This window comes from Podarcis tiliguerta (assembly GCF_965153285.1).
Source record: "Podarcis tiliguerta genome assembly, chromosome: 1".
NCBI classification, from domain to species: domain Eukaryota; kingdom Metazoa; phylum Chordata; class Lepidosauria; order Squamata; family Lacertidae; genus Podarcis; species Podarcis tiliguerta.
In genome coordinates this window covers 84,259,694-84,274,484 of record NC_139534.1, presented here as the reverse complement: position 1 = coordinate 84,274,484, position 14,791 = coordinate 84,259,694, and the positions used below count along the sequence as shown (strand labels likewise).

The following is a 14,791-nucleotide window of genomic DNA, read 5'->3' as shown; positions in this document are numbered from 1 at the left end:
ACTCCTTATACAGTGTTTGAGGAACACTTTTCTTGTGTGTAACTTACCTGAGGGGTATGAAAATGCTTGGTACTCAGGTACCTGAGGAGGTAGTAGAGGTGCCTCGGCTAACTTGCCAGATCTTAGCATGTTTAGTTCAGCCTGCAACTCGCGAATCTTCTTCTTCAACCGTACACAGTTGGGACACAATGAAGTTGTCGGGATCTCAAGGGCATCATCCTGAGTCGATGCCAGAGACAGATCGGTGGGGCTGTTCACTTTAAATGACAAGGCCTCTTCCCCTTCGTCTTCCAGCAGGCCAATGTCTTTAGAGCTGCGGGGGACTTTCCACTCACCCTCATTCCTGCCTCTACTGTGATTTGGAGAGCTGTGATGAATACCAGGCCCACAACCTTCCGAGGCATCTCGCGCTTGAAATCTGGAGGACTTTCTAGTGGAAGGAGCAGAATTCTTTATCACCTTGTGCTCTTCCATCTTTGTTGGCTCTAGAGAAGCCTCTAGAACATCTTTGAAGATGAGGTCTATTTTCTTCTTCTTCGTTTGGGGTTGAGACACACCTTCTTCAAAGCTGCGCTTGTAGGAACTCTTCCCTTGCTTTGACGTGGTGAGCTCGAGGGGGTAGCTCATATCGTCTTGGTTTTCTACATTTCTTTCTGACCTTTCCCTTAGTAATTTTTTATCTCCTAGAAAGAAAAAATCGGAGTTGGAATTATCAGTGAGAATTCCACAACATTCCTCACCCCAAAGCAAAAGCAAACTGGGAGCACACAAATCTTCATTTTTCACATGTTTGCATTACCAATAAGGAAACTTATTGGAATGAGGGTCTCAGGAAACCTAAGACTGGAGATTTGTTTAAAAGGGGAAACAGTCTCTAGGAGACAGCCATACAGAAGTAGGCCTCAGATGGTTTTAAGAGAAGACAAACTATAGGAAGGTGGTCTAAAATAACAGGCAGCTAACCTGTGCTGGAATGAGACAATAATGTTCAATGTGTTGGTTTGTTGAAAAGATAACTTTTACTTGGTAAAACGTATCCGGCAAATAATACATGAAGGGTGTGATGCAGAGATTTCCATGTGAAACCTGTAGGCTTGAAGGACCATTTTTCTATTCCAGAGTGACAGGAAGCGTGAGAACACAAGGAAATCACTCTCTCATTTCCCATATCACTTACTAGCAAAATGAGGTAGGACTTCTGCGTGACCTCCAAGGTTGGTCCCGACAAGATTGCTAAATGTATGGCCCCTAGCCAAAGTTCACCAAAATAAAGTGGAGAGATTGTGCATATTAGCAGTTACTTAAAACAAAGGGAGTAGCCATATATCCTTACCTGGAAATTCAGAAGATGATGGGTTTGGTTCAATTTCCATCTTTCTTCTTATCTTGCAAATAACTCCAAGCATCAAGACACATGGTTGCTTCCCAAACAAGGTGCTGTTTTATGCTGCTATGTATATATATTTCATTTTGAAACACGTGTGTGCTTTTGTAAGAGCTATATAGAAATTTCGAACGCTGGCAACAAAGTCCTGAACAACTGCAAGTCTAAAGCTGCTACGAAGGTGAGTACAATTCCAGATAGTGTGATGGTGCATGGGCACCTCATTATCAGCATTTATCTGTTGACGCCGCGAGTCTTAGGGTCTGGCTATAGAGATGAAGAAGCCAGGCAAGACTGAGCCCATGTCACAGCCTAATTAGTTTTTAAGGGTATGACAACTGGCTGGAGGTCCAGATTTGACATGGCAGATTTTTTTCCTTTCAAATTACACTGTATTCTTGGACAAGAGTAGATCACAACTGGGCTTCTATTTCCATTCTAAATATGGACAGCAGTGCATGTAATCTGATGATAGTATGTAATTTGGTATTAAGTACAAAATCAATCAACCTGGGGGACCCATCTTCATTGTAAACACAAAACGCGTTACTAACACACATGGGAGGAAAAATTAAATTAAAAATGTGTTTGGGGACTACTTGATGGAATCTCAGAAGGTGGTGGCAGGCAAAGCTTTGGTGCCAGGCGTAGGAGGTATTGGGGGCTATGGTTTGGGTCCAGATGGGCTATTCTGTAAATAGAAGAGCTCCTTTTTGTTTACAAAAGTAAGTTGGATCCAGTGCATGCTGCAGTTGTGCGCAAACTGGATACTCCAATGGACCGGAGTGGGTGGGTGGGCGGGCAGAGAGAGGTAATTTTCACTTGTTTCCTCTTCTCCTGCATCCCCCTCCTACGATGTTTTGGACCGTCCAGAGCAGATGGGGGTGGGTGGGTGGGTAAGGCACGTAACACTACAAGGGGAAGAGAAAATCAGCAAAATTCACATGCCTCCTCTTCTGCCTAGAGCGGCATCCACTTTGTGGAATTCTGCTCTGCACAACTCTGAATTTCAACCCCATGACTAACTACACGAGACAAACAAATTAAGGGAAATGACTAAATATGTGCAAATGCACTTAATTTACACGCCTTATAGAAAGGTTGCTATTTTAGTCATTTGGTGGTTTTAGTCAATTAAGTAATTGACTCTGTATACATTTGCATATGAATAAAGCAGTGCTTCTGAAGAAAAGCATCCCCTCTCTGTTTTTAGGTTAGGGAAGCACCTTCTGCAGCAACCATCATCACGGTCTTTGGAATAGAGAAGAGGGAATGCCTTTTATACAGCAATGTCTGCACCCATAGATTCTTGAATCAAAATTACTTAACTTTTTTACTTTTTTTAAAAAGTGCTGCCCAATTAATCGGGGACAATTAACCAATGAAGAGTATGTACTAGATAAAAGGCAACCAATAAAATGCACCACAACTGCAAGAACTCTTCCATGGTGAAGGACTGCCAACCGCCCCAATATGTGAATTGCACCATTACGAGCAATTAAACCCCATATTGGGATTAATCTCCAGTCAGGGGAAGATTGCCTATTTTTGTCAGGAAGGCAGCAAGTTCAGATCCAAATTTAAGAACTCTTGGGTATCCACCAGTTGGACCTTATCAAGATTTGAAGCCACTTTCTTAAATCAAAATGCCGAGGAACTTTTAAGAAAAATACTCATTAAACGGAGATGCATGAATTCTGCACGTTGTTCTAGTGTTGAATTTTTTAAAAGCCAAATGCTGAATTTGGCTTCCAGCTACTCTTTCTATGTGTAGAATTACATAATATATTGCGCTGTCATAAACCAAATGAATGTCAACCGTTTCGGGAACACGGGTGTTTCAATGAAAGAATACTCAAGAGGTGACTGCATAGGATTTCCTGTTGCGGTTTGTGGTGATGAAACGGACACTGACAAGGTATTTCTGTACTTTTTTAAAAACACACACACACAATATTTCTAGCTTGTCTTTGCACATAAAGCCCAACTCGAGTTGTAGACAGAGCTCTGTGCCACAGACACCCTTGTGCCAGACTGTACCTTTTCATTCAGCCTCTGCGCCCTGCACTTGTGATTTAGCAGCAGAGTACGTTCTCATGCAGACATGGCCCATAGGATATACAGAACTGCCTGATTCTGAGATATACCATTGGCCTGCCTAGTTCAATAATGACTTGCTCTCTGAGATTTCAGGCAATTCCCCACCACCACCACCACCACCACCACACACACCTGAGATCCTTTTATTGGAATGGTCAGAAAGGACTTTCCTTTACCTTTGCTGTGTTTACTTCCAACCCCCAGAACTGGGCATGGCTAGGAACTTGGGAAAGTTCTTTTAGTGAAACCAAAGAAGACAGGACTGCAGCTGCGCAAGACCAGGGTGGAAGTGTGTGGGCCCTTCTACTCTGTGGAGTCCCGTTCAAGAGACTTCCAACTGAATGATGCCCTCACACACACTTTCAAACGTCGTCTCATACTGCGGGGCCATGACACCTGTTACATTTTGCACCGATGAACCCCACGAAGGGTTGCGGAGGCAGCAGGAGGAAAAAGCGACCACCACAACTTAACTTTGTCCCTCCTCCCCATTCTTCTCTCCCAACCGCTTTCATCAGTGCTGGAGACTGTTGAGGAGCACCTTCAGGTTGACTCATGGAAGCTGGCTCTCACTCTAGGAAGGAACCCACAGTTCCCATACAGCAAATACCTGTCAGTCTTAGACTGATGGCCTATGGACAGAACGCATGTAAGAAAAGGGGGAGATTCCTCTACTATTGGCAGAAATTCCAGCCGCAAATAACCTGTCCTCAAATTACCTTAACAGTTAATGGGCACTGCCACCAATCTATCTCTACACCTGGGGCTGTGTCTCACTTCACTTGCCAACCCCCTGCTGCCATTGCTATCTCTTCATCTCCGATTTACTCAAACTTCTGCCATTGTTTTAAATCACCACTCTTCCCCTCTCAGTGTCTCTCTCTTCTCACTCCCAATCCATGGCCACTGCTGTTGTGCAACCTGCCTTCACTTTTGCTCCCCCACCCCACCCAGACTTCCAGGATTGTGATGTGGCTCAACAAATCCTCCGACGAGGGCTCTCATGATGACATCCTTACATTTTTATTATATAAAAAGATATATCTCTGATGTGTATAAATGCCTGCTGCTCTTTGTCACCAGTATAATATTGTGAAGTCCCTCTAGGTATTTATTTTGCAACAGGAAGAGGACCCTACAAAATGAACCACAAGCCAGAAAATCCAGTCCAGCAAAGGGCATTTCTTTCGACCTAATGCTTCTGACTCACAGGCAGGCATAAAATCAGCTGGCACACACACACACACACACACACACACACAGAGCCCCAACAGTGCTATTTGATGGATTTCATTTCAACCAGGCATTCTGCTCATTTCAGTCATTTTGTGATATGGAATGTTTTGTTTGCTGGTTTTAACCCCCCTGTCACCCAAAAAGAGATGTTTGTAGCTGCTTCAGAAGCCATCTTTGTCAGAGAAGAATGCTAGAACAAACTCAGAGACAGAAAAGGGGAAGGGAAAGACACCCACCTCTTGTGAGGTTTCTGTTGATGGTCTCCTGAGACATGCTGTGCAATCGCTTCATATAATCCTCGCTGTACCAGACCCTTAGCCTCTCCCCTGGCCGGATGTCTCGGCAGGTCCGGAAGTAAATCCTCTCGCTGTGCTGGAACGCCATGAGGTTCTGTTCTCTCTCCTCCCGGGATATGGCCACATACCTGAGAACAAGGACAGTTTTTGACTTACAAGGAGGCTTAGACAGAAAGGAAACATACAGAAGCCACAGTGCAGCATGAGTGACCTTCAAAAGGGAGACACCGGCAGAGGAGTATTGGATGGCATGAATAATGATATGCAACAAGCTACAAGGAAATAACATGCACACCGAAGGAATATCAAACAGCTTCTTGAATCTGGTATATAGCTGTTGCCTCTGTCTAGTAACACCAATGTTGTCAGCACATTTAAAACGGGGACGAGGAACCTGAAGCCCACCTGACGTGGCTGCACTGCAACTCCCTGCAGCCTTGGCCAACATGGTCAATGGTCAGGGATAATGGGAGTTGAATTCCCACACCTGGGGAGCCACAGGTTCCTCTTCAATAGCCAAAAAGCACATGCCTGCTTGTAAAGTGTTTACAATGGCCTTAGATGCTGGGCCCTTGGACCTCACTGCTTCTCAAGCTTCACTCCCACTCTGGTAGCCAGCAGCCAATTCTTGTAAAGGGCCTATACAGAACAAGCTGCTGCAAAGAAGCCATTTTGAGCACCCTCCACATAGCAGCTGCTCAGCGAGAAGCATTTCAGCATCTGAAAACTTTGCACCAGCCTCAGCTCCCCCTGTCAGTTTTTCTCAGTGATTGATTGATATCATTGACAAATCGCTTCCCACAAATCATTCCAAAGCACTACAACAATAAGAAACAGCAACAGTAAAAAAGATATAAAAACAATGTCAGATCTAATTTCATATCTCTATCTGTTTGGAAATGAAGGATTTCCAAGTGGAAAGGGACAAAGGTGGTGGTCGGATTTCTTACTGTCAAGACTTGCAAGGGATAAGGCTGCTGTCAGGCAACCACACAATCGCCACTGTCATGAGCGCAAAAAAATAGGCAAACACCAAAAACTGGCTCTCACAAAGTTGGGTGTCATTCTGGCAACCTCATGAGAAAACCATTTGTCTACCATCACCAAGCCACTAAGTTACAGCGCAAGGGTAACACCAAAATCCATGGCAGGGATTTTATTTGTCAGTGAAAATATTACAAAACAGCATGCAGGCAGTACAGTGGTACTTCAGGTTACATACGCTTCAGGTTACAGACTCCGCTAACCCAGAAATAGTGCTTCAGGTTAAGAACTTTGCTTCAGGATGAGAACAGAAATCATGCTCTGGTGGCGCAGCGGCAGCGGGAGGCCCCATTAGCTAAAGTGGTGCTTCGGGTTAAGAACAGTTTCAGGTTAAGAACAGACCTCCGGAACGAATTAAGTACTTAACCTGAGGTACCACTGTACTCTTTATCTGGCAAATGCAGAAAGTTCTTATTATATAGCACTTGTGTTCCAAAGTTATTGGGTGGAATTCAAAGCAGTGCCAAGGAGGATCATGCCATCAGTGCAAGCATCTCTGCTTGGCCTGATGGAACAATTTATCCTCTCCTTTCCCTATATGCTGTTCCAGGATTTCTCCAGACCCCCCCAAAGCCAATTTCTTTCTGGAGGCAGGCAAAGGGGTAGTTCTTATTAACGCTGTAAAGTTTATCAGTCTTGCTTTCCCTTGTTTTAATGAATTTATTGCTTGTCTATTCTACAAGGAGCTCAAGAAGGCATACACAGTTCCTTCCTATTTATGCTCACAACTACACTGAGGTTGTTTAGGCTGAAAGATAGCGACAGGCCCAGTTTCACTCAGTGAGCTACATGGGAGAGTAGGGATTTTAACTCAAGTGTCCTCCATCCAAGCCCACCACTTTAACCACTGGCTGCCATGTTACAGATGAAGCAGCTGAGAGACAGTGGCTTGCCTAAAGAAACCTTAAGAGTCCATGGGGGAGAGGATCTGAATCAAGAACAAACTTGCTTGCATCTCTTAGCCATCTTGAGACATTAGCTTTACCTAGTTAGTCACACTAATCCTTGGTGTGCACATTTCGATAATCTGCATGCATAAAAGTAAGCAAGTTATCAGGTGAGGGGCAGAGACAGTATGAAAAACGTACGTTACTAAAACCTAGGCTTGGTACTGAGTGAGAGAGAGAGGTTGCTGGAGCAAGAGTATTTTTCCAGTAATTGCATGGGAGCCATGTTTCAAATTTAATTGAGAGTTACTGATGATTGTGCACAAACTGTGCTTAGTGGATTGCATCTATATTGCGGAGCTGGCACTGTTTGAATAAGAGAGAGGGCAGAGGTCATGCCGCATTACTTCTGCTAGCATAAGAGTTACTCCTGGGAATACTCCCTTTTAACAGCAGAAACAGCTTCTGCTCTTCCCCGCATACCACACCAGCCACTTCCATTAATATCCTTCTAATATGTGTCCGATGACCATACTTGGCTGTCATGCTCATACTGCACTGCACTACACTTTTGCAAAATAATTAATCATAGTGTCAGAAAAGAGACAGGTGAACACTAGACTCCAAACCTTCGTTTACTGCGTAGCAGATAAGTGACAGGACAAAAGCTGTTTAGAACTTGGCGTATTTAGCACTGATCCAGACCCCTCGGATACGAGTGAGCTGCCCTTCGCCTCTCTGCCTCGGTTTTAGTTTACTGCTGACCGACTGACAACTCAATGTATTACACACATGCTATGAGTGTGCAGGCAACTTCTTTCACAATCCAATATACAGAGGGGGCTGCTTCCATCGATATTGTTGAGTGACTGGGGAGAAGACACATGCACAAAGCCAAGGGATCTGGACACCGCAGGGCTGAGATGGGGAAGCTGTGGCCCTCCAACTCTTCTTGGACTACAAATCCCCATCACCTCTGACCATCAGCCAAGGTGGAGGGGGATGATGGGGAGCCCAATGTCACCTGAAGAGCCGCAAATTCCCCATCACTGCTGTGGGTTAAGTCAAGAAGAACAGAGCAGCTTGACTTTGTAACTAAGCTCCCCCCACCCCAGCCTCATTGCCTAGATTTGCTAAGCCAAGAGGAAGGCAGAGATGGGAAAGATGGTGCCATTCCGGCTAAGCAGCGACTCTCAAGATTCACTCCTTCCCCCAGTTGCACTAAGTTTTCATGGGTTTGCTGAAATCAGATGCACTCCTCATACATTTGGACACAGGAGTTGCTCTGACCAGGGGTTTATTCTTTCCTGGTGGTGATTGCTGTATTTTCTTTTTAAAGGAAGAAAAGCTCAGAATCAGTCCTAAATTAAACAATTCCATTCAGTTAAATGAACATCTACTTCTTTTCCAGATGCACTGGAAAAGCTAAAAAGCACTGGCCAAGGGTCTCCCTGTCCCAAAGCAACTGTTGTAGTAATCTGTTTGAAAGAACGAGTCACCATTTTATGTATGCATATGTGCTTTTATACAGGCTGTGACAAGCTGTGACAAGCAATCCCAGAACCTAATTAGAGATTCAGAAGATGTCTCTGAAAAAGCTGTAAGAAATTTTCATGCATGGATGCTCAACTCTTGGATATACCTAAATGGACAGCTGAGATCTCCAAACTATCTTTGCAAGATCCTCATGAAATCCTTATTGCTGTTTCAGGTAAGCTGTATGGTGCTAGAAGTTGTAGTAATCTCATCAGTTTTGTAAACCACTTTGAGGTTTTCTACAACTCAAGCAGTATATAAATTTTTATGAAATAAATAAAATAATAAACGAGGCAGATGAAATCTGGAACATCACTATTTTTGAGGTCGCTTTTTGTATAACAATGCAAATGGGCAGATTTGTAGCTTTTTCTGTAGATCTTTAGGCACATGAACAAACTTTCACACTGGGAACATTTCCAAACCATTCACCTATCTTTTGCTCCTTCTTGATGAGCAAATGCTTTTTGTCCTCAAATTGACCGTAAAATATAGCAAAACAAAAAACATAAAACCCACCCCAATCTGACAAATGTGTCCTGATAGGAAAGTGCTATTTGTGCACCATACAGAGATATGTAAGCTGTAAACTATCCTTGAAATGTCCTTGAAATGGAAGACAGGCTCCAGAACACAACTTGAAAGCACCCATGTAGAGAAGGAAAGACGTTACCCAACAAAGAGTTTGAGTTTTAAGTATTATATATTTATTGTTAACAAAAATACTCATAAATTTCCATCATATATAAGAAATATTAGGGCAAGCACAGCATTTCAGTCAAACAAGGGGCACTTTAAAACATGCCATGTATACACAATCACATACAACATCCCCTTGTGGGGATGATCACAAAGAAAGCATTTCAGAGAGCAAAGAACTCATCCCTTGTTGCTAATTCCCCATGGAAAATAAATAAATCATGGGGCATACCTTCATTTGCCCAGATATGTTTCTCTATATATTAACATCCCAGATTCCTCAAGCTTAGCTTTAACAGCTTCTTATCCTGTTCTAAAAGAAAGCACGCAGCGTGTACATTTCTCCCAAGTGCCAGAAATCCAGAGGCCACAAGCACCTGAGCTTCTCAGAAAAGGTCAGCGGTGGCTGAGAATGCCAACTTGTTTTTTGTCTCAGTTCTCCAAGAACTGATAGCTGAATCAACAACACATCACAAAAGTTTGAAACAGGAAAGCAAAGCAACCTTATTCATCCTAATGGCTTGGAGACAAGCACATATGAGACACCAGGAGTTTTGTAACAGACGACATTCCTATTATTTAATTTATAGAGTGCCATCAATGGACATGGTCCTTTATAGGGTTAAGAAGAGCAAAAGAAAGAGGTCTCTACTCCAAGGAGCTTACAATCTAGACTTGCTTTGGGGGGGAGCTAAACCCATCCACTTCGGTGGTGGAAACTCTGAGGACCAGGCACTTCCAGACCCTGCGCCATTATTTCCTTCACATTAATTTGCAACGAACTGGTGCTATGCCTGCCTCAGAAGTATACAAATACTGAACTTTGTTAATTCACGAAAAAAGTGATCCACATTTAATGCCATATGGATTTTAAATTCCCTGCAAATAGGTGGCAACACTGCAGAAAAGTGAAGTTTCCTCTGAAATAGGCTTTCAAAAACCAGTCTGATTATATTTTCATCATTTATTTATCGCATTTATATGAAGCCTTTCTATCAAGGCATCCAAGGAGGTTTGCGGGTTAAAATATTAATACAAAACAAATGGTCAAATTAATCTCAGGTCTACTTCAGGAGCTGGTGGCACCAACACCCTGGCCTGGCCTTCTCCTCTCAGGGAACTCTGGCCTTAAGTAGCCCCAGGGAAAGTGGAGGTGGAGCTGCCCCAACACGCTTTAACCTTCACAGCACAATCTTATGTGTGTTTACACAGAAGGAAGTCTCCTTGAGTTCATTAGGGTTCCCTTCCCCGATAAGTGTGCACCCTAAATTTATCCTCACTGCCATAAGGGCCTTGTGGAATGTAGACTACTGCAGCTATGACTTTATAAGGGGATTGTGTCTCAACTCTTGACATCTCATCCGTAGGGTGCAGAAGAGCAGGTGCAGGTATGAAAAGTGTACAGTGCACATGCAATTTTAGCTTATGTACTATAGCAGGTGTGAGAATATGATCAAACATCCAGTTCCAGAACCATAGTGGAGTCCTAACAGGCCAGGCTAGACTACATTTAGAACTAAGTAGACAGTAATCTTGATTCACATAGGCAGTAGCTTGCATCTCCTGTTTGCCCTATTCCTGGATTCAAAAGAATTGTATGAGAGCTTAAACTGGGCAAGCAACCATGCACACGCCATCCGCACCCACCCTGTGCGTACCAGGCGCATCTCCTTCCGCATCTTTCCTGTGTATGGTAGGAAGACTTGGGAGCATTTGGCTGGACACACTTGCATACCTCCCTAAGATCAGAAACCATTCAATGTGGGAAGTCTGGGGGACGGGTGAGAGTGGGTAACACCTGCTGCACCAGTTTAAGCCCTTACATGTTCATTTGAATGCATGCACAGCACTCCTGTTAAGCAGGAAGCTGGTATAAGGAGAACACGCACCAGCAAGCCTGTGATAAGACAAGGGGCTTAAAAAGACGGCGTCGCGTTTGCAAACAAAAGAGCAATTCTGAAGATGTCAGGAGAATTACATTGGTGTCAAAGCCAGCACTTGAGCATGCTCCAGTTAGTTGCTTCTGAAAATGCCATCCCTCAACAAAAAAGGTTAAATTTGTGAGCTCTTTATTTAAAAAAAGGTACAGCTTGGTGTACAGTAAGCCCACAACTTGCGCACATTTAACTTGTGTGCGTTCAGCTTTGACATATATATGGGTGGAAAGGGGGATGGGCATCCAGAAGAAAAGAAGCTTTGGCAATTCCACACGCCATTGTACCCAATGTGTTTTGCCTATATGCAATTTTGGCTTTAGGTGCGATCTCCAGAACGTAACCCCCATTTAAGCTGAGGGATTACTGAACTACTCTTATTAATATCCTAAAGAACTGAAGATGTAGTCTGGCATGACCAGGTAGAAAAATTAGCAGGCTGGCCATGGTTTACCTTATTCTAAACTTGTTTCTAGCAGGTTTAGCAAACTGATTTCAGTGCAAGTTACTTTCAAAAGAATGCACTTGTTTTTATGGACTGCAATGTTACCAATTTCTGCTAGATAACGCCTCTTAAAGGCCTGAAGTGGCTGACACCTGCCATAACTGCTTTTGCTACCTGACAGAAAAAGCTGATGAGTAAGTCCAGTGTGCTGGGTGGTGCTTTGCGCGCTTCAGAAGCAGGCATTGTTTTTTCCTATTTTTCCACATCCCTCCTTTTGTCAGTATCTACCCAGCTTTAGTACTCAAACCCAAACCACAATAGCTAACTATGGCAAAGAATGTAGTCCGTTTACGGCTCTTAGATCCACATAGTGCATTTGCAGAAGTAGAAGGGGCGGGGGGAGCATATATTTGTGGATTGTTTTACCTTAAGTGCAATTATTTAAATGCAAAGCCTAAGTAACGTTTCCTGAGCATAAAAGGTTAAGGAAACAAATCTATGTGCACCTTGACTCCATAGAGCAAGACAGCCATTAAATTTCTCCTGTGCGTATTTAAGGTGTTCACAGCTTCTAATACAGGGCGGGCAAGCAAGGTGCTGCGCTTCCAAGTGCACAGAGCAAAGCCTACTGCTAAACTGTCATAATTTATATTCATCTTTATAGGGAACTCTCACTGATCTTCCCCAATAGTCATGCTAATGAATTTTTTTCCTAACCCAACATCAGCTACTCTTTCCTGTTTAATACGAAGGGAGCTAGAAGTGGTGCTTTCTCTTCCGTGACCTAGTCGTCCGAGGAAGAGGCGTCTGCTTGGGATGGCTTTGGCTATTCCCTGCCTTGGGTTCAGAAGGGTTCACTGGTGCTGCCACCTGGCTAGTGCTGGGAACCTGACCCTTGTTCAAAGTCTGAAGCTCGTCCTTGATTTTGGTCAAGGTCTGGCACATCTGGCTGACCTGCCCAGTCAGGTCAGACATCCTCTGGCTGATCACAAGCATGTTATTTGCCATGTCTCTGTGGATTGTTACCAGCTCTTGACAGAACTGCCTGAAGAGCTCCGTCTGTTCAATGTGGGTGTCAAAGAGCTGGCGATCAAAACCAGAGATGGGTGGGCTTTGGGCATAGGGCCGAGGGGGCCTAAAAGAGGACTGGGAACATGGGTTTGGTTGCCTCATTTCCTGCCTTTGGTTAATAACATCCGAGTGATCTGACAGAGAAGAAGAATGAAGGTATGATGGTATGGAGAGAAGGTCAGCTTCTTCTGCGTGCCTCTGCAGTGATGAAAAGTGGTGTTGCTGCGAGGGGCCAGGCACCTCCACATCTTCGTCAGCTTGAAACAGAAACAGAAAACACCAGATTATTTACATGAATGTTTTCTTCTGAAAATCTCTATTTCAATAAGTTCAGGAGAAGCAAGCACTCAACTTGAAATTTTGCTAAAATGCAGAAAGAGATTTTTTTTAAGGAATAGACTATGGCGTTGATTCCTTTAAAAAGAATTTCTTGTGTAATGCAAATGTCCATTTACAAAACGCATTTTGCTTAGCATCCCTCTAAGATGACTGCTTTGAAGTCACTAGATGCAAGGCCAACTATAGATTTTTCTTTGGGGCACAAAATGCCAACAAAAAACCTGAAATTATGCACATCCTGAGATAAGAGGAGAGTTAATGGTAGACTTTCAAGTGTACACAACCACCACCATGACTGTTGCTTTATCAATCTAATCACATACTGATTTTATATTAAGAGCTTCCAAAGTCATTTCATTCAGCAGCAGCAATTGCAGAGAATCATTTCCTGTGAGGAGTCATCCACCATTAAGTAATCTTTGTCAATTTGTAAGGGACTAGTAAACCCAAAGCAGTCCATAGTTCAGTGGGGGGGTTCTAGCTTGCAAAAAGGTCCCAGCTACCATCCAATAAAGGATCTCAGTGGCAAGGAAAGGGGAGACCCCTGTCAGAATCTTGGAAAGCCAATGGCAGCTGAAGAAGACAATACTGGAAAGATCAGTGTGATGCCTTCTAGATGTTGCTAGACTCCAACTCCCAGCATCCCTTAGGATTGGCCATGTTGGCTTGGGCAATATCTGGAAGGGCACCACACTGATATCATCTACCCATTCCCTTGGTTTACAGGAAGCAGCTCTCAAGTGGTAACACCACATTTCCAGTTTCTGCACACACCAAAGCTCTTCCTTATCAGGGACAAGAGGCTTCACCACTGTAAAAAGTGATTTAGTGCAGTTTTTGCATGCTTTTCCTTTTTATCAAATATAATCCAGAAGAGGAAGTTTAACACTAGTACAGAATAATAAAGCCAACAAATAGGAGTTTGGCCATATCTCATTGGATGTTTTATGGCAAGAATTTCTGTTGCAGTGGCTAGCATTTAGAACTGCTAGTGGTCCAGTCTAAGACTAAGCATGAGGCAATGGGTCATAGACCTCTCCCACTGCTTAATTATATTTGCGGTATGGCTAGCTGAGCCTTATAAGCCTAAACCGTAGTGCTGCCTGTTGAACAGGGAAAACTAGAGAAGACCTTGATGATAAGTGCAGCCTATGCACTTACGGAACTTTCTTCAGGTTTAGTCTACTAGATCAAAAGCTGCAAGCCAGAAGCATACTGCCTATCTCTTGTTTCCACAAGAGCAATGAAAAATAGTTGTTACCCCTCATTTGTAAAGGCTGTCCTGAATATCACGAATACCTGGTAAGATGTTAAAATGGACAAAACCCAAGCACCATTTTGTATATACAAGTGCCAGGGCTAGATCACATAATCACAAATGTGGAAATTCTTGATAGGAGATGAAGTACTGTATGATTCAAGTACACACATTTGCACGCTGTAAGATTGGTTTTGGCAATCCCTTGATCATGGTACATTGGTGGAAAGATCAATGGCATTGCCCATTCAAATTGCCCATGGATACGCCAACTCCACATACTACCACCTTTGCGCAATGTAGAAATATCCACATTTATGAGCTTGTGAACTCATCTAGTGACCCATATATTGGATTTATTAAGGATGAAGATTTGGTTCAAACGTTTGGTCTTCCCTTTCCCTCCGTCAATGTGTGCACACAACCTTCCAAGCATCTTCACATTTGCCATTCCACAGACCATGGGCACTGACAATACCTATCCCTTTTTTGCTAACTTGACCGAAGTAGCACAGCTCATGCCAGTTCATTCAAGGTGCAGGTCCCTACAATCTATTCCTAA

At 43.5% G+C, this 14,791-nt stretch overlaps 1 protein-coding gene across 2 annotated transcripts in view; it reads right to left on the bottom strand.

The window, feature by feature from the left end:
- PRDM11 (PR/SET domain 11) overlaps nucleotides 1-14,791 on the bottom strand; it is a 52,645-nt gene that overhangs the window by 12,123 nt on the left and 25,731 nt on the right. The window contains exons 6-7 of one of the 2 annotated variants that reach the window (XM_083427385.1): nucleotides 4,957-5,144; nucleotides 48-683 (exon numbers count right to left, since the gene is read on the bottom strand). In XM_083427385.1, coding sequence (XP_083283511.1) covers nucleotides 48-683; nucleotides 4,957-5,144 — 824 coding nt within the window. The remainder of the gene's footprint in view (nucleotides 1-47; nucleotides 684-4,956; nucleotides 5,145-14,791) is intronic. The other variant, XM_083427386.1, reaches the window with a different exon arrangement.